The sequence below is a fragment of the Bufo bufo genome, chromosome 10, assembly GCF_905171765.1.
Source record: "Bufo bufo chromosome 10, aBufBuf1.1, whole genome shotgun sequence".
In the NCBI taxonomy this organism is placed as follows: Eukaryota; Metazoa; Chordata; class Amphibia; order Anura; family Bufonidae; genus Bufo; species Bufo bufo.
In genome coordinates, this window is record NC_053398.1 from 45,296,618 (window position 1) to 45,316,926 (window position 20,309).

Consider the following 20,309-nt stretch of genomic DNA (forward strand, 5'->3'; position numbering starts at 1 on the left):
CTAGAAACGATCTAATGCTGGCAAACAACTAGATAGCATGGGAACGAGCTATGGTATAACGATCACCCCTCCCCATACTGTGGAGGAGATTGCTGCATGTGATGGCAGCGGTAGGTATTAGGATCACTCCTCCCCATACTGTGGAGGAGATTGCTGCAACTAATGGCAGCGGTAGGTATAACGATTGCTCCTCCCCACACTGTGGAGGAGATTGCTGCTTGTAATGGCAGCAGTAGGTATAACGATCGCTCCTCCCTATACTATGGAGGAGATTGCTGCATGTAATCTCAACAGCAGGTATAATGATCGCTCCTCCCCGTACTGTGGAGGAGGCTGCTGCATGTAATGTCAGCGGTAGGTATAAGGATCACTACTCCCCATACTGTGGAGGAGATTGCTGCAACTAATGGCAGAGGTAGGTATAACGATTGCTCCTCCCCACACTGTGGAGGAGATTGCTGCTTGTAATGGCAGCAGTAGGTATAACGATCGCTCCTCCCTATACTATGGAGGAGATTGCTGCATGTAATCTCAGCAGCAGGTATAATGATCGCTCCTCCCCGTACTGTGGAGGAGGCTGCTGCATGTAATGTCAGCGGTAGGTATAAGGATCGCTCCTCCCCATACTGTGGAGGAGATTGCTGCCTGTAATGGCAGCAGTATGTATAACAATCGCTCCTCCCTATACTATGGATGAGACTGCTGCATGTAATCGCAGCAGTAGGTATAACGATCGCTCCTACCCATACTGTGGAGGAGACTGCTGCAGTGGTAGGTATAGGATCGCTCCTACCCATACTGTGGAGGAGACTGCTGCAGTGGTAGGTATAGGATTGCTCCTCCCCATACTGTGGAGGAGATTGCTGCATGTAATGGCAGCGGTCTCTTCCTCTAGGGAGCAGGTGATTGCCAGGAAGGAACGCTTCTTTCCGACAATAGCCAGCAGAATCGGGCTGTCTAATACAGCCTTGAGGCATTGTAAGCGAGTCAAGTTTCAACATACAATGGTCCAGGAAAGACTATTGTAAGTTGAAAATACTGTATCCTCAGGCCATTGTATCGTGAGGGATCACTGTTCATGGTTCCAATACGCCGTGTATTGGTAACACCATACCAAGGACATCAAAGAAACTGGAGGCCGTCAGAGCCTTAGGCCTTACTCATGCGTCTGTTAAATGGTCTGTGTTCCTTCTTCATTTTTTAGTCCATGTGTATGGGGTAGAGCTGGCCGATTTTGCCAAAAAATAAACAGCGTCATTTATGAAAACCGCAGTTTTAGAAGCCAGTCTTCATAACCCGCGCTAGCACTTGATGCGCCTAAGTTATGTAGAGGCGCTGGCCGTGCGACTTGCTTAAATCTACGCCACCTCCCTTGCTGGCATAGATTTAATTCATTTTCTACGCCAAAAATCAGGAGTACAAAATGATAACTGCCCACGCCACGCCCCTCGGAAAAGCGGCATGATCGGGAAAAAGTCGAATATTTGGCCACAAATCCCCTTTGCGAACGAATCTTCAACAAAAGTATGCCGAAAAGTGGTATACTTATCATATATGACTCCCAAAATCTTTTCAATTTTTGATTTCAATCTCAATTGTCTTATTTTTTGTTAATTAAACTGAAAAAAAACAAAAAAAACGAGAGACACAATTCAATAAATTATTTTCTTTACCATCAAGAGATGCATGGTTTTTCTATGCTTATAAGCCCTCAGATATTACTGGTGTCTGTGTAATCATATATTGTACTTGTGAATAAAGCAGTAATATGTAGATTCGTTTTCTGACCAGATCTCAGTGTGGTAAGGCTATAGTATGTAATGTATATGATTAGTGATGAGCAGCATAGTCAATATTCATTTTCTCGATATACAGTACAGACCAAAAGTTTGGACACACCTTCTCATTCAAAGAGTTTTCTTTATTTTCATGACTATGAAGGCATCAAAACTATGAATTAACACATGTGGAATTATATACATAACAAACAAGTGTGAAACAACTGAAAATATGTCATATTCTAGGTTCTTCAAAGTAGCCACCTTTTGCTTTGATTACTGCTTTGCACACTCTTGGCATTCTCTTGATGCGCTTCAAGAGGTAGTCCCCTGAAATGGTTTTCACTTCACAGGTGTGCCCTGTCAGGTTTAATAAGTGGGATTTCTTGCCTTATAAATGGGGTTGGGACCATCAGTGGCGTTGAGGAGAAGTCAGGTGGATACACAGCTGATAGTCCTACTGAATAGACTGTTAGAATTTGTATTATGGCAAGAAAAAAGCAGCTAAGTAAAGAAAAACGAGTGGCCATCATTACTTTAAGAAATTAAGGTCAGTCAGTCAGCCGAAAAATTGGGAAAACTTTGAAAGTAAGGGCTATTTGACCATGAAGGAGAGTGATGGGGTGCTGCGCCAGATGACCTGGCCTCCACAGTCACCGGACCTGAACCCAATCGAGATGGTTTGGGGTGAGCTGGACCGCAGAGTAAAGGTAAAAGGGCCAACAAGTGCTAAGCATCTCTGGGAACTCCTTCAGGACTGTTGGAAGACCATTTCAGGGGACTACCTGAAGTCTTTGATGCCTTCATAGTCATGAAAATAAAGAAAACTCTTTGAATGAGAAGGTGTGTCCAAACTTTTGGTCTGTACTGTATATTCGCCATAAATTAGCAAATTCTAGAATTCGTGATCTCCAGTCATTATTTTCTTGATTGTGAAAATCAGCAATGTAATATGCCCATATTGTGCGTGCAATACAGGCGTAGGTCACTTTTGCTACATTTTTCAAGCTGCTAGAAGTTTCCTGAGACTGGAGAAAATGGTTGGCAGCAACTTTCGTGACTGTGAGGAAGAACTCCTGATCACTAAGTAATTTTACATTACAGCCCTGTTTTTGATTACATTTCGCATGCACGGCATAACAATGGCTTTATATGCAGATAGAGTGCTCCAATATGTTCAAGATTGCGCAAATGATGCGCATATTTTTTGGCGCAATACATGCAACTTCACATTTTATCAGCTTTTTTTTTTCAAAGACGAAATACAAAGACACTAATCCCTATCACAGCACAGTAATTCCTATCACACTACCTAACACCCTGCACTGGAACCTATCATGGTTATAACAGAAAATAATAGCATTCTTAAGACAGAATGCTAAATAAAATGGCCATTGAGGGGTTAAAAATATATTTTTTTAAAAACTCACCTCATCTACTTGATCGCGCAGCCGGTATCCTCTTCTTTCGTCTTTCTGCAGGACCTTCAAAAGGACATGCGATGGCGTCACCACGTGCTGAGCGCCTTGACGTCATCGCCGGTCCTTTTGCAGGTCCTGCAGAAAGAAGAGGATACCGGCTACGTGATCAAGTGGATGAGGTGAGGTTTTTTCAAAATTATTTTTAACCCGTCAATAGCCATTTTATTTAGCATTCTGTCTTAAGAATGCTATTATTTTCCGTTATAACGGAAAATGATACAGTGAAGTTCGGGTCCCCATTGACTTTAATGGGGTCCGGGTTCGGGGTCAAGTTCAGGTCCCGAACCCGGACTTTGACCTGAAGTTCGGCCGAACCTGGCGCACCCGAACTTCCACGGGTTCGCTCATCCCTAGCTAGGACACAGCTCTGCCAGCTTGCTGATGTCTAGGCCTGTCAATCAAGTGGAGGGGGCGTGTTACATAGCAGTGCTTAAAGAATTCAGCCCCGCCTCCTGTGCTGGAACTTCTTATTTGCATATACATAAAAACACCAATTTCTCTGCAGCTGTTTATCATACAGACAAAAGAAAGGTACAGTTTTAATCAACATGATGAGCCCTACCAGCCGGTATGTCTGGATGATCCTGGTGACAGAGTCGCTTTAAGTCATAGGCGTGCTGGATCGGTCCTATAATGGAAACCAAAGGCACAGGATGGAACCTATGTTGGAAATGTGAACAGGGCCTAAGGGTTTTGTAAACAAAGAATCCATTTACAAAAATAAATAAATAAATAATACTGTATTTTACTGCCTCACAAGTAGTTGGCCACAGTAGTCCCTCTAGTTAGGCTCTGTTCTCAATGAGAAAGAAACATATGAAACATTTATTTTAGAGCGGGATTCCGGTATCTCTTACAGGAGGAATAGTGGAGGCCGCCAATGTAAATAGAGATGACTGCCCTCTAGTGTCCAGTATTTTAACAAGTTGTCTATGAATTTCTGCTGGGATACCAGAGATGATAACCATCACGGTGACCATAGGAATGTTCATGGCGAGGAATGTGGCAGCGAGGTAGCAAACGGGTTAATGACTCGGCTCGTATCTCATGTGCCCTTGAACACATGTGCTCTCCCTATGTGTATTTGAGGAAGAGATAAGGAAATAGATCTCTGGAAATGGAATTACAGTCAGTGACACCAAATAACGATTTTTCTCTATTCATCAATAAGTGGTTAAAGGTGAAAAGAAAAAAAAACAGAAAAAAAACACTGAAATTATCTAAGAGAACGTCTACGATTTTGGCTGCAACATGTGTCATGCTCCCAAGTATCGCAGTGTAAATGGGCTGCCATAGGGTCGCGTTTACTGTGATCTCAACACCCGAATCGTAAGAAATCCAGCAGTGTTGGGTTTTTTGTCAAATCGCACTGCGACCCCATTCATTCCTATCGCATCCCAGCTACACTGCGATAATTGGGCCCTACATGGAATGCGGCCAGAATCTCCACGTAGACGTACCCTAATACGTAGGAGATTTCCAATAACAGGGAATGCGTCTATGGCCTCATGCACACGACCACAGTTTTGGTCCGCGTCCATTTTGCCTTTTCTGCGGATTGCATTTGAACCCATTGATTACCATTGGTCTGCAAAAAAGGCAGACAGCATCCGCGTGGCCATTCCACAAATGACAGAATATGTGAGAAAATTGCGGCATTCATACATCCGGTGTCCGTATTTTGCAGACTGCAAACATGGATATGGTCGTGTGCATAAGGCCTTTTCCGGAGGCTCAACAGGTCATCAGTAAGGCCCCTTTCACACGGGCAAGTATTCCGCGCGGGTGCAATGCGGGACGTGAACACATTGCACCCGCACTGAATCCTGACCCATTCATTTCTATGGGGCTGTGCAGATGAGCGTTTTTTTTTCACACACCACTTGTGCGTTGCATGAAAATCGCAGCAGGTTCTATATTCTGCGTTTTTCAGGCAACGCAGGCCCCATAGAAATGAATGGGGCTGCGTGAAAATCGCATAGCATCCGCAAGCAAGTGCGGATGCGGTGCGATTTTCACGCATGGTTGCTAGGAGATGATGTTAGTAAATAGGGATGAGCAACCCCAGACCCCCATTAAAGTCAATTCACTGTATTATTTTCCCTTCTAACATGGTTATAAGGAAAAATAATAGCATTCTTATTACAGAATGCTAACTAAAATGTCCATTGAGGGGTTAAAAAATAAATAAAATAAACTCACCTCATCTACTCGATCGCGCAGCCGGTATAGTCTTCTTTATTCTTCCTGCAGGACCTGCAAAAGGACCTGCGCTGACGTCAGCGCAGGTCCTGCTGAATGAAGATAGAATGTCCTTCTATCTTCATTCAGTAGGACCTGCTCTGACGTCACCACGCTCAGCGCAGGTCTTTTTGCAGGAAGAAGAAAGAAGACAATACCGGCTGCATAATCAAGTGGATGAGGTGAGTTTATTTTTTTATTTTTTTTAACCCCTCAATGGACATTTTAATTAGCATTCTGTATTAAGAATGCTATTATTTTCCCTTATAACCATGTTAGAAGGGAAAATAATAAAATTAATAGAACACCGATCCCAAACCCGAACTTCAGTGAAGAACGCATTGCACTTGCGCGGAAAAAACTGAACAACAAAACGCAATCGCAGATGCCGCAATGCATCCGGACAAAATCTGGGACGCCCGTGTGCAAGGGGCCTTACTGGGGTCCTCTGCGCACGTTGTGCAATGCGCGTGGGGGGAAAAAAAACGCAGCGTAGTACAGTACCAGCAAAGTACGAGATTACACAAACCTCATGTACACTTTGCAGATTTTTTCTGGGCGGAAATTGACCTGCTGTGTGGTTTTCCAAATCTGCAGCATGTCAGTTATGTTTGCGGTTTTAGCTGCGGATTTCACGCTTTTCCAATGAAGGTTGAGATCTGCCGCAAAACTGCATGAAATCTGCACCAAAAAAACTGCTGTTAGAAATTGCCAATATGGGGGTCATTTATTAGGACCGGCATTTTAGACGTCCCCTATATCTGGTGGTGGAGTAATGTAGAGGAGTTATGTAGAGGCGCCGTCCTCTAAACCAGGCGAAGAAAATGGTAAATGAGATGGGCCTGCCGGCCGTCCCTGGCCATGTCCACTTTTTTAGACCTGGCGTGAGTGGGCAAAAGATAGATTGGACCTTTGAAGGACCTTTGTGCAGCAATCTGCGCTAGAAATATGCCCGATATAGGCGTAATTATGATTAGTACATTAACCCCATATGTGCATTCACCCACACTGGTGTGCAGGCGGCCTAAAGGGGCATTTCGATTTTAGCAAATAAAGGTTATTCAACTTATACACTTTTCCAATAAACAGCAAAATTTTACTAATTCCGTACAGATCTCTGCTTGCTGTTAATAGGAAGGAACCCTCCTTTGTTTATTCCAAGTAGATATAAATCTATCCTGAACAGATCTATACGTCCTGAGTAGGGATGAGCGAACCCATTGTTTCCAGGTTCGGGTTCAGCATTCGGGCGGTGGGGAGATTCCGCTATGGATTTCCATTAGCATGGAATATAACAGAATTCTATGATGGAAGGCATTTCGCTTTGCATTCCGTCATAACAGAAGTCGATGGGCAGCATAACAGATCAGTCTGGTTTCCGTCCTGCAGTCCTCCAGACGGATCCGTTATGCTGCCCATAGACTTCTATTATGATGGAATGCAAAACGACTGCACATGGCCATCACGGTGACGGAACGCACAAACGAATGCATATGGCCGTCACTCTCATAGAAAATGCCTATTCCTGTCCGCAATTGCGGACAAGAATAGGACATAATCTATATTTTTTGTGGAGCCGCGGAACGGAATAAAATTATTATTTTTTCCCTCCAAAAGTCTGGTTTAGCTCTGTTGTTTGTGCCTGAAGACTTGTGTATATCTGGAAAAACTGCTTATTAATTCCCATAGACTTGCATGGTAGCTCTATAAAAGTCTATGATAAACAGAAATTGTAACAATGTTTCTGTTAGGCTGTGCTTCTCCTCTCCATCCCTCCCACTAGAAGGTTCTAGTTCAGCTAGGAACTGTATATAAGGAGAGCAGTCACAGTCTTTAGTTGTCTGCAGATAGGGACCAGACCAGTGTTTAGTAAGAGAGGCTCTGCCAGAGTGAATTACCAGAAGACGCTGAGATGGAACGCTAAGCCACAGACCCCGGATTACCAACCCGCTGGCCAGGGCTCCAGCTGGACAACTGAGCCACATACTCTAGGCCATCAACTTTTGGCCAGGGTACCAATCTTGTAAGAAAGAGAGGGACAGCTAGCTCAGGCTAGCCAGGGAGGATACTGGAGAAGCCAGCCCTATGCATCGTCTGTACTGTTTTACACATGAATTCCTCCAGTAAAGAAGCACGTTGGTTTACTGCAGACCCCGACTCTCTGGACTTATTTCCCATTGGGGTGCACCACGTCTTACCATCCCTTCCGGAGAGCAGCAAGGGATGGTGGTAACACCTCGACGGTGTCTGGGGGACACCCCAAACCCAGAGAATGCAGTTTCAGTGTATAAAATTTAAAAAAAATAATTCAAAACCGGAATACCCCTTTAGTAATAATTGGATGACAAATTTTTGTCCCCTATGACCCTGTAAGCACACACATATTTACATGCCGATTTACATGCTGATTTTGCAAGATAAAACATTGCTTTGAGCTGTATTTGATTAGTAGATGTCTTATGACCCATAGTCACAGACCGGTCAGGAGTGGAAGCCGTCCAAGAGGCGGCAAGGGTTTTACGTTAGGTGGTGCGGCACAGTGTGTGTCCTTTATACTATTACACGGGATTAACAAGGGTGTGTGTACACAATTGCACCCTTTGTAAATTGGCAATATATTTAATAAAACAGGAGACTTCATACATTGGCTATTGCTGGAATGTACGGTAGATTTTTATGTGTCGTTTGATTGTGGAGGAACGTCTTATGGTGAGAACGCGGCCTCAGACACACACATAGAAGCAGACCACAAGATGAGCAGTCACAATATATTGGTGCAAATTTACTAATCGTACTTAGGCTACTTTCACACTTGTGGCAGAGTGATCCGGCAAGCAGTTCCATCGCCGGCAATCTGCATGCATTGCAAACGGACAGCATTTGTACGGACAGCATCCGGATCCGTTATACAAATGCATTGCAAGAACGGATTCGTCTCTCCAGATGTCATCCGGAGAAACGGATCTGTTATATATTTTTTTCACATTTTTACCGGTCTGCGCATGTGGTAAGGATGGATCCGGCATTGCGGTATTTTTGATGCCGGATCTGGCACTAATACATTTTTTATTGTAAATTAAGGCCGGATCCGGCCTTCCGGCAACTGATCCGGAGTTTTGGACGGAGACAATACCGCATCATGCTGCGGTATTTCCTCCGTCCAAAACGCCGTTCAGTGACTGAACTGAAGACATCCTGATGCATCCTTAACGGATTTCTCTCCATTCAGTATGCATGGGGATGAAACTGATCAGTTCCTTTCCGGTATTGAGCCCCTATGACGGAGCTCAGTGCCGGAAAAGAAAAACGCTAGTGTGAAAGTAGCCTTAAATGTGACTTTTTTAAAACTGAAATGCGCCATTTCAGCCAACCCTGCCAGACCGCACTTGCGACCTTTGAAACATATTTGCGACATTTCCTCTGGTAAATTAAGACTTTTGTTGAATGTTAATTTACTGACAAAACCCTGTTTTTTTAGCTCATTTCTATTAGATAAAAGTAAATCCATCCTGATCCATTCTTACCCATCACTTGTTTCCACAACCAGTTGTTTTTTTCTTTTCATAAATGCGACTTTTTGACAAAAAGTTGCATCTTTCTGCCATAAATGTGACTTTTTGCACAACCCACCGCCACATAAGCCGGCTTAATTGTCTGCAACAGTTGGAGCCATTTCTGCCGATAAGAGGATGATAAATGAGGCGTTATATGCGCCAATTTGATAGCCTTGCCCACTTCGACGTTTATAACTCATTACTAGCGTGATGCATTCTTTATGGTGAAAAATCTGGAGAAAACAGTGGATATATTTCCCGCAAATCAAAACGCTATTCTTTTTGGCGCATTTTACGCCAACATACGTAGTAAATGTCCTTCAGTGTAGTTTTCTAAAACTGAATGAGCTAAATTGCACCACTTTTGGGGGTCATTTATCAAACTGGTGTAAAGTAGAACTGGCTTACTTGCCCATAGCAACCAATCAGATTCCACCTTTCATGCAAGTTGCAAACCTGCAGCGTACGCACCTGTCGCAATGTGTGGCTGTACCCCAAAGATAAAGTGCAAAAAAAGGGAAAAAGTGAACAAAAACGTGTATGTTTCTCCTGTGCAGAGAAAGGGAGGTTGGGGAAACAAAGTGCATGGTTTGAACATATGCCTTATTTCACAATGCAACATATGGCGGTCAAGGCCAGATTATGTAGTAGGAAAAATAGGAGTTATCGGAAATATAGCGAGCCGAGATCTATTCTATGCGATATCATTACTGTGCTAGGTCTGGAGGCCTCGTCAGTATCCACATCACACGTGTTTGCTCCCTTGCCCCATGGGGCGGTGTATCGGCGGCCATTGGCGCCTATTAATTCTTTGTTGTACTGTTTTGTGCAAATAGTATATTGTTGTAGGCTTTGTGTGGAGCGATGGCGGGATGGTGAACTGTGCCAGAGTCAATCTGCCATGTACTTTGGCTCACAATTGGACGTCTTAGATGTCAGGGAAAACTACTTCAGACTTTGACAACAAGGCCATGCCTGAATGGAAGTCTTAGGTCATAACTGTGCAGGGATCCAAACCCTTCAAGTGGGCGCAGTGTGAACTTGTCCTTAGTGATGATGTCTGAGACGTTCCAATACAAAGCCCGTTGCTTAGACACAGAGGAGGCGACTGTCTTATCCTGAAGTCTCCTTCACCTGAACGAGGCTTGCAGGAATCTATGCGCTTGTTACCAAAATCAGGGGCTGACACACCACCACCGATGCAGCTGCACAGGGGCCCCATACCGCTGTAAAAAATGGGAACCAAGGTTCCCTTACCTCAAAATTAACAACAGATTCTGACCCACCAGATTAGGGGTCAGCAACTTTTAGAACTCGAGCTTTGGTGAAACCAACTCCCACTGTGCCCCATTCACTTCTATGAGAGTTCCCAGTACAGTGAAGAAAGTGTGCATGCTGGGAGTTGTAGTTTCACAGCTGAAGGTTGCTGACCTTTAGGCTACGTTCCCACGCTGTTCTGGTATAAATGCCAGCTGGACAAAAAAAAAAAAATGTGGAATTTATGCCGGAAAGTGGGTGGATCAGTGCCGGGTCCCATTATAGTCAACGGGGAACCGGCAGTGGTCGACACGGTGAAATCTGACGAGCTATTCTCTGTCGTAACAGCCTGCTGGATTTCATAGCGCAAGTGTGAACGTGTCCTTGGATGGAGGCTTGGTTAGAAAGACATAGTGAGGGAAACGAGCCCCTCACTCTTGATAACTATTAGGGCTCATGCACACGAATGTATTTTCTTTCTGTGTCCGTTCCGTTTTTTTGCGGACCATATGCGGAACTATTCATTTAAATGGGTCCACAAAAAAAAAAAAAAAAAAAAATGGAAGGTACTCTGTGTGCATTCCGTTTCCGTATATCCGCAAAAAAAAATAGAACATGTCTCATTATTCTCAGCATAACGGACGAGGATAGGACTGTTCTATTAGGGGCCAGCTGCTCCGTTCCGCAAAATATGGAATGTACATGGACGTCATCCGTATTTTTTGCGGATTGCAAAATAAATACGGTCATGTGCATGAGCCCTTAAACAGCAATGGCCCACATACTATGTTTTGCACAGGGGGCTCCATTATATCTGCTCCTGACCAAAACAAGCTCACCCGGAGAATGGAACAAATCAGACACATAGGATGGATGTGATTTTCAGCAGAAAAATCCACACTAATCCGTTCAGATCTGGTTGCGGAAATTACAGCATAAATGCTGTACGTTCTGTCGCGGATTTCACCCTCCGTATTGCAAAGGGTGAAATCTGCAGTGAAAACCCGTAACATAAATTGACATGGTGAGAATTTATAATCTGCACCGCAGAATAAGTCATGTGCGGAAATGTTCTGCATCTTACGCATCAGGTTTGTCAAAATCCCATCCACTTTGCCGCTAATGTAAATGCTGCTGGATCCGCATGAAAATAAAATAATCTACCTAAAGCGACCCTACGGGTAAAATCTAAAGATGCAACCTTATTCTAAAAGGAAGGTGCTCAGCCCACCACCAAAGTAAGGGCTCATGCACACAAGTGCAAGGGCCCCGTGCTGCGGACCACAAATAGTGATCCGCAATGCACGGGCAACGGCCATGTGCACTCCGTGCTGCGGCTGGACTTGAATGGGTTCGTGATCCGCAAGATACGGCCAAAGACAGAACATGTTCTTTTTGCGGTGCAAAGGGACGGACCTGAAAGTCTACGGAAGCGCTTCGTAGTGCTTCCATGGGCTTCCCATCTGTGACGAATACCACGCCTCGTGCCCGCATGACGTCACCTACGTCGAGCTCACGAGACGCAGTATGGTCACTTGTTATCAAAGCGTGACGTTACGCCCTCCAGAGGAGCCGGTAAGGTTAGCTTGGTACAGTTTACACAGACACCTCCTGTCCACGCGGGCACAGAGAGGCAACAAGCTGAGAGAGCCTTTTCACTGCCGCAGTCAAAACAGCGCTGCCTCAGCCCGGGTATCTGCCACCAGCTTCTCTTTTGATATAAGCCCGGTCCGCTAACGGGATTATATAGGGTGAGAAACCAACCCGTGGTAGCTTATAACTAGGCCGAAACACGGATGTGGGGATTCGTGATCGAGATACAAGATAGCACAAGATTAAATTATATATTAAATCCCCTTAAGGGCACACTAGATATAACTACACACACACAGAATATATATATATATATATATATATATATATATATATATACACATACATATACAGTGGTCTGAGGTTACAGATACAGGTGATATAGGTACAACAGGGTTAAGCAGAACAATAAGTCAGTTTACCAGATATACGAGTCCTTTGGGTAGTGATGAGTTCTTAGCTGTATTCACGTCGGAGGCAGTGATGTCAGCATTGCACGATGTGAACCCCTTTCAGAGAAAAGACACGCCTGCTTGCTGGCACAAGCCTTTTAAGCTGTAGCCGGCCCCTCCCCTTCCCAGCCTTTGGGAGGGGTCCACCCCCCTCTGCTGGACTGGCTGCAAATGACCCATAAAACCCTTTAGGGTTTATAGCTCCAGTCCAGAAGGTCACAGGGAGATGGTTCTGGGACCAACGGATCCGCCTGGGTTCCGGCTACAACTAGAGTCCAAACATGGTGCCGCTATTGGGTTTCTGTGGGGAGATATGGATATCTCCCTTCCCTGGCATCCCACCCTCAAACAAAGACCATGGGCATGTTCATCGTGGCCACAAATATGTATCCGGTTTGCGCCTGCGATGGCCGAGCGATTCATAATTCCTTATGAAATGTAGGTGCCAACATGTCTGGGAGGTATCATTGATCCTGGCAAGGGCTGATACCTCCTGCTGGGGGTTTTCCTGCAGGATCCGTGCTGTCTGACTGGAGGTGTGAAATGTAACCAAATGTGGCCTGCTAGGAGTTTTCTGCTATCTGGCTGCGGCTTTGAAGCAGGGCCCCCTTGTGGAGCTCGATTTCCTCTGCAATCTTTCAGCAAATGGTGGGTGTGAAGACATGGCTGACAGTAAATATTAATCCATATTCCTCACACCATCCATGTCTCCCCACCGCAAAAGACAGGTGAAGTCCTATCTTCGGTCGTATCATGTGGACCGATTCAAATCAATGCGTCCGCATCTGCGCCACAGAGTGCACACAGCCAGTGCCCATTTATTGCGGAATGGCAGTCCGCAATACGTGCACTGAACCAGTATCATCGCATGCACGAGCCCTAATGCTTATCTAGCCCTGCAGTTCCGGAGGCTTCTTCTTCATGGCTACATGGTGAGGTCCTGAGCAGCAGTTATCATAACCTGCCCAGGAACCTGTACAGAAAATAACTCGGTGCACCGCTAACATTACAGTAAGTATAACTTTAGGACTGGGCACTTTTCCTTGGCTTGTTCTTCCAAGGATCACTTTAAAGAGCATCTGTCAGCAGATCTGTACCTATGACACTGGCTGACCTTTTACATGTGCACTTGGCAGCTGAAGACATCTGTGTTGGTCCCATGTTCATATGTGTCCGCAGTGCTGAGAAAATGATGTTTTGATATATGTAAATGAGCCTCTAGGAGCAACGAGGGCGTTGTCATTACTCCTAGAGACTCTTTTCTCTCTGCAACTGCTGCAACATCTGCACTTTGACAGCACCAGGCATGATCATGTTTACACTGCCCGGCCCTGTCATGCGCAAAAGGTGCGGCAGTTGTGGAGAGAGCAGAGCCTCTAGGTGTAATGGTAACGCCCCCGTTGCTCCTAGAGGCTAATCTGCATATTTTAAAACTAAATTTTTCTATATTAACATGAGACCAACACAGACGCCTTCAGCTGCCAAGTGCACATGTAACAGGTCAGCCAGTGTCATAGGGACAAAACTGCTGACAGATGCCCTTTAATCATCCAAACCACTTAAAATGTATCTGTACATGGATGCAATCAGTACCTATATGAAAGTACAACAATAGCAGAAAAACGGCCCTGTATGAACAGGATTTCATGCTGTACACGGCTCCTCGCTGTGAATGTTACATTTACAGTAATGGAAGCTTTCGCAACGGTTGTCATATTTTCTTAGAAAACAATCCCAGCCATGACATTGTTACTCCCATAAGTTGAGAATCACTAATAAGACCAGTACATTACAATAGAAGAGCTGTGATTGACCCGATACACACTGTAACCCCCTCCCCCAGCAGTGTGGTCATATACAGTAAGATATCCTCCAGGATATGGACTGAGCAATGGAAAGTCCTCACACTGATCAGCTGCACCGCAAGACCTGCGTGAGAATAGCAAGGCATTCAATTATAACAACTAAGATTATTTACCTTCAAAACGTTAAAAAACCCTTCTAGATATAAACCCCTGAGACATCCGTCCTCTTCTGTCAAATTACTAAATGCTCTACTTGACCATTAATGCTATATTTTTTTTCTACTTAACACCCAATATCTTGGGTGGTCTATGCGGGCCTAAGACTTAAAGGGATTGTCTCGCTTTAGCAGATGGCATTTATCACGTAGAGAAAGTTAATACAAGGCACTTACTAATGTATTGTGATTGTCCATATTGCTTCCTTCGGTAGCTAGATTAATTTTTGCATCATATTATACACTGCTTGTTTCCATGGTTACGACCACCCTGCAATCCAGCAGTGGTGATCGTGCTTGCACACTATAGGAATAAGCATCAGCCTTTCTGGTGGTCGGGACCTTGGGAGCGCACATAGGCTAGTGCTTTTTCCTATAGTGCTGGCTGCTGGATTGTAGGGTGGTCGTAACCATGTTAACGGTTAGTGTATAAGGTGATGGAAAAATGAATCCAGCCAGCAAAGGAGGCAATATGGACAATCACAATACATTAGTAAGTGCCTTGTAGTAACTTTCTCTACATAATAAATGCCACTTGTTGAAATGAGACAACCTCTTTAAAGAGGACGTGTAACCTCATGTCCGTTTTACTTAAAAAAAAAAAATAATAATTGCATTACCATGTAATACCAATTCTGGAGCATCTATTCTCATGACCAATACTTTATTATTCCTGCTAGAAAGTTTTGAATGAATTGCTAGCAGTTTGCAACGAAGGTCCAGATGGGTGTTACCAGTTTGGGGGAGGGGGTGTCACTGCACAGCCTGGCACCTCTGATTGGAAAGTACCAGACTGTGCAGGGACCCCCCCCCCCCCCCAACTGGTACACCTTCCTGGACCTTCATTGCAAACTGCCAATAATTCATTCATAACTTCTATCAGGAATATAAAGGAACGGCACAACACAGAGTCATAACAATAGATCCTCCGGAATTATTATTACATGGGGAATGCAAAACTGAGACATCATGGGACAGGTCCTTTTTAAAGGGGTTATCCAATATCAATAACTACCCCCCCCCCCCCCCCCCCCCCCCAATGTGCCAGGGCCCTCACAGGGAATATACTTACCTGGGTCCCCACACCGCCGCTGCCGCTTCTCCCCGTTCACGGATTAAAACATCCGGTGTCGGGGGAAGCAGACAATGGGAGGTGGGGACGAGCCTCCCTAGCGTCACCTGATAATTCAAAATTTATGGGAAAATAATTTTTATAGGCCATGAAAATTTTCGTCGATCTTCTATGAATCACGCGTCACCAGTTTACCGTGGCAATTTGTGGTCAAACAAACATCCTGGACAGACTACTCCAAAACCAGACTGTCCAGTTCCAGGCTGGACATCTTAAAACCCAACATACAGATGAAAATCAATGAGTGTCCTGGAGGTTGTCAGAGAATATTACAGGAACCGGTTTTATTGTCTTGCTAGCTGACTTGGCTTAGGGACCCAAATCTCCTCCGTTCCTGTGTAATACCCCTCGCCGACACGTGACCAGCTAATCCTATAAACCTGGTAGCTCAGGGCTGTGTGTCACATTGGAAAGTACAACCTCTAGAGTCTCCATGACTAGTCAGAGGTTAGATGAAAGGACGGTGACCGCTGGAGAAGGACATGTCACTTCCAGCTTTACTATATCAGGGGTTTTTCTTTGTAGAGGGGCAGGACAAGAGCCAAATGATAGTGTTCAACTTTGTCACTAAACCCCTAGGTGCAAAATATTGGATATATAATAGTAGGTGACACTAGGGTCTGGTGGCACACACGTGGTGAGGTGCTATAAGGAAAGAACCGTTGTGATCTACTGGTGTTGGTGAGGGAGGAGAAGAGGGTGTAGAGGTCCTCCATTTCCAGGAAAGGTGTTAATCACCGAGGGATGGTAAAGGCTCCACACTCTTCATCTGAGAGCATCTATTCCATATCTTATATCTTACAAAACGGTATATCATAATATATAAAACTCCATGAGGCAGCCAATGCTAAAATCTGCCCGACTCAAGTTCTGCCTGGATCAGCTTCTTCCAAGACATGAACCCTGAAGAAGTCCATTTATATCACCAGATGAATTTCATATATAACTGAATATGTCTAATCCTTCAATACTCAAAAGACGTTAGAAAGTATGATCCCATTAAAAATACTGTAATATTGGGTATATTATCGTTTTGAAAAGATCTACTTTATATCTTTTTATGTATCTTTGTATTAGTTATAAATCTTTTCGCAATGTCTTGTAACATTCTCGGACGGAGAGCGTGAAGCTTTTATCATCCAGGATATGTGTTCCTGAAACAGGAGGAAAAGGACCCGGCCGCCCCTCTTGGCATCACAGCCTCAGGTAAAGTGCAAGGGTTGTTTTATCTATTTGAGACAAAATTGCCCAATTTTCATTTGACTCTGTTGCTGTGGTCACACGTCTGTGTCAACCGGGACCAGAAAGTACAGAGACCGGGGTGGGTCCCAGGTGGAGGCAGGAGATCCGTGTCCATGGGTATTTTTTATTTTACACACACTTGTCATCTCTCCTAGAACATCTGGGAGGCCTCCGGAAAAAGTGGAGACCTTCCATATTCCTGGAAATATTGGCAAGTCTCCTTGGTGCTGGCAAAGTCTCCCAGCATCTCCCGGAGAGCTGCCCCAGTTGGCGTCATCATTTCGTCATCGCAATCGGTCCCAGTGCCTGAAAACACACCAAGGGGTTGGAACAGCTGCAATTGAGGGATGGGGCCCATGACAAATGAGGGCGTGTCAGGAGACAGTCACGTCTGTAAAGGGGGACGGCATATAAAAAATGGCGGGCTACAATCTGGAAAAAAAAATAAATATATATATATATATATATATATGGCAGTGTGCTGTGTGCGCAGAGACCTCTACCCTCCCAGGTCACTAATCTGAAAAAGTTGGATTTTATACAGCTCTGAGTGTTTATTTTTTTTTTTATGTAAGTGGCTGGAAAACCCTTTAAAAAGATTATCAATGTGAACCTCAAAGGGGTTGTCTAGTTTCAGCAAGAACTGGTCAACGCTGAAAAACAGTCTACAACAGGGATCAGCAACCTCCGGCACTCCCAGAATGCTACATTCACTTCTATGGGAGTCGTGAGAACAGACAAGCATGTTTGCATGCTGGGAGTTGTAGTTTCACAGCAGCTGGAGTGCCGAAGGTTGCCGATCCCTGCTCTAGCTGTGCTTACCCAGTAGATCCAGCAATGGGTAAATACTGCAGGATTTGCCAGCATTGTTCAGTTTCTAGATGCAATCAAACAACCCCAGAAATTCTGTTCACATCTCATTTTATGCTTCAGTCAGAGGTACACGTTGAGAGTTTTCTCAGATGTATGCCTCTGTAGGAGGCCTCTGACCAAAGTTTTGATCGGTGGGAGTCTGAACGAGGACAGAGAAACTCTCACATATTGTGCTCCTTCTCCTCTGATGGAACTGAGACAACCCCGTAGACTTTCTATTGAGGCATCTCGATCGTCTCCTACTACAAGGAGAGAGCGTGCAACATGTGAGCACTTCTCTCTCCTCCTTCTAGTGATCACGGGGCTCTCAGCACTCAGACCCGCATCGATTAAAACTTTTGATATGTTTCCATGACATATCAAAAGTTTTATGACAACTCAGTGACCCATTAAAGAGGAGCGGTCTTATTGTAACACCCCAGAGTGGTGTGACCACTTCTGCACCTTGCTTATGTCTTTATTGGTCTAACCTCATGTCATCTTATGCATCTATTCAAGGTCCTCCACACTGTGCATTTCTAATGTTATGTAACTGTTCATGTAATGTGCCTGGTTCACCAGCAGGTGGCAGCAAACACGGCAGAGCTATATTTAGATAGAATGGAACCTTCCTCTGGAGAAAGGTGGGCGAGTCCTACTTCCTGCAGTAAAGGTGGGGCGGAAGTTCTAGTCAGTCTAGTTTACCCCCAGCAGGGGCACGTCCAGCACCTTAAACTCTGCTGGCCATGGAGGCCAAAGCTTGAAGCCTCAGGAGCCAGGTGGAAAGTTCCCTGCCATAACCTAGAGTCAGACTACAAAGTGAAGTGCAGCATACGGAAGAAGCTGACTTATACAGCCAGCCTGTTAGTACAGCAGAGCCAGAGAGAAACAGAGATATAGCAAAGTGGAGTTTGCCTGCCAGCTTCATGCTAAAGCCTGCTGGAACCAAGACAAAGCCTGTAAACCGTTTTGGAGAAACGTTTATTCAAGTAAAGCTGCCATTGAACTTTATCTCAAGGTCTGGACTCAAGTTATTCTTTTATTCCTCAATTATTCCCCCATTTATTGCTTCGGAGCCAAAGCCTGGGGTCCAGCGGTATCCAGGTAGGAGTACTGTGACACACATAAAGAGACATTTTAGGCTGCAACATACCACTCGGCATTCCTACACCTGGGACACGTTATATAGAGGGCCCTGGGGGGAGGCACCCGTTGCATTATGACTATGTTGTGCCAATACTGTATTATTTCTGCTAGAAGTTTATGAATTGATTTCCAGCAGTCTGCATTAAAGGGGTTGTCTCACCTCACACATTGGAAGCATATCGCTAGGATATGCCCCCAAAGTCTGACAGGTGCGGGTCCCACTTCCCACCATCTTTAGAACGGAGTTTGCAAAGGGAAGGAGGATGCACCGCGCATGCGCAGCTGCCCTCTATTCATTTCTATGGGAGTGCCAAAAATAGCAGAGCGGTGCACTCATTGAAATGAATGGGAGCGCACCGCTGAAGTGCAGCCACCACTCCATTCACTTCTATGGGGCTGATGGAAATAGCCGACCCAGCGCTCAGCTATTTTCGGCATTCTTATAGGAATGAATGGAGGGCGGTCACGCATGCACGGTGCACCCTCCTTCACTTTGCAGGCTCTGTTCTAAAGACAGATGCAGGTCCCAGAGGTGGGACCTGCACCTATCAGACATTGGGGGCATATCCCGGAATGCCCAGGCCCGTTCTATAGACGATACTTGCCTTCTTCCCAGCACCTGCGTCCCTCTGAATCCTTGCACGGCCGCCGCTGCATCTCCCCCTTATGCAGATCAAAACATCAGGCGTCACCCGCAATGCTAGGGAGGCTGGATAGCATTGGGCCCTGCTATTGGCTGCTGCCCCTGTCACCAGATGGTTTGATCCGCACGACGGGGAAAGGCAGTGGCAGCCATGCAGGCATCCGGAGAGAAGCGGGGGCCGGTGAGTAGGGGCCTGGATATTCTGGGGGTCATCATAGGGATGGGATAACCCCTTTAAGGGTACAGATAGGTGTTACCAGTCAGTGGGGTATCCATGCACAGTCTGACATTGTCCAATCAGTGCAGCCAGTCTCAGACTGTGCAGGGACATCCCCCCCAATTGGTAACCCCCGTCTGTACCCTTACTGCAGACTTCTGGAATTTCATTTATAAACTTCTAGCAGGAATAATAATGGAATGGCACATCATAGAGCCGTAAGAATAGAGGCTCCAGAATGGTTATTACATGGGGAAAGCAAGCAGTTACTAAAGCAGGAGAGGTGACAGGTCCTCTTTAACTGTGTCCCTCTGTACAGGAATGCGCAGCGAGCTATGCTTTTCTGTAGTGATAAACATACGGCCATATTGTGGTTCCAGGTTGTACAGAGCTGTGATACGTCACCTATAGAAGTCTGATTTCATAGAGAGGTGAACAGATCGTCCCTCTCCATATATTGCCTGATCATCCACTGTCACAAGACGGAGGCGAGCTAGCGCAGCCATTACGTAACCCCCTATCCTGTACCTGCTCTTTAAACACTGGGGCGTCTGTTATAAACCCGGCCATAAATGCCTTGCAGCATTAGATTAGCTGATGAAGAGATAACACCTCCTTGATCAGCTGCCATATGGATCACACGTAGGTCTGCTGCAGTCCCGCGCAGACATCGCTGCAGCTCGGCAGGAGGCACAGTCCTC

At 45.3% G+C, this 20,309-nt stretch overlaps 1 protein-coding gene across 2 annotated transcripts in view; it reads right to left on the reverse strand.

The window, feature by feature from the left end:
• CRACR2B (calcium release activated channel regulator 2B) overlaps positions 1-20,309 on the reverse strand; it is an 86,061-nt gene that overhangs the window by 57,664 nt on the left and 8,088 nt on the right. Inside the window, exon 1 of one of the 2 annotated variants that reach the window (XM_040410442.1) lies at positions 3,209-3,241. The exons of the other annotated variant lie outside the window; for it this stretch is intronic. Coding sequence (XP_040266376.1) covers positions 3,209-3,213 — 5 coding nt within the window. The 5' untranslated portion in view covers positions 3,214-3,241. Of the gene's footprint in view, positions 1-3,208; positions 3,242-20,309 lie in introns of those variants that run through there. 2 annotated transcript variants of the gene reach the window in all.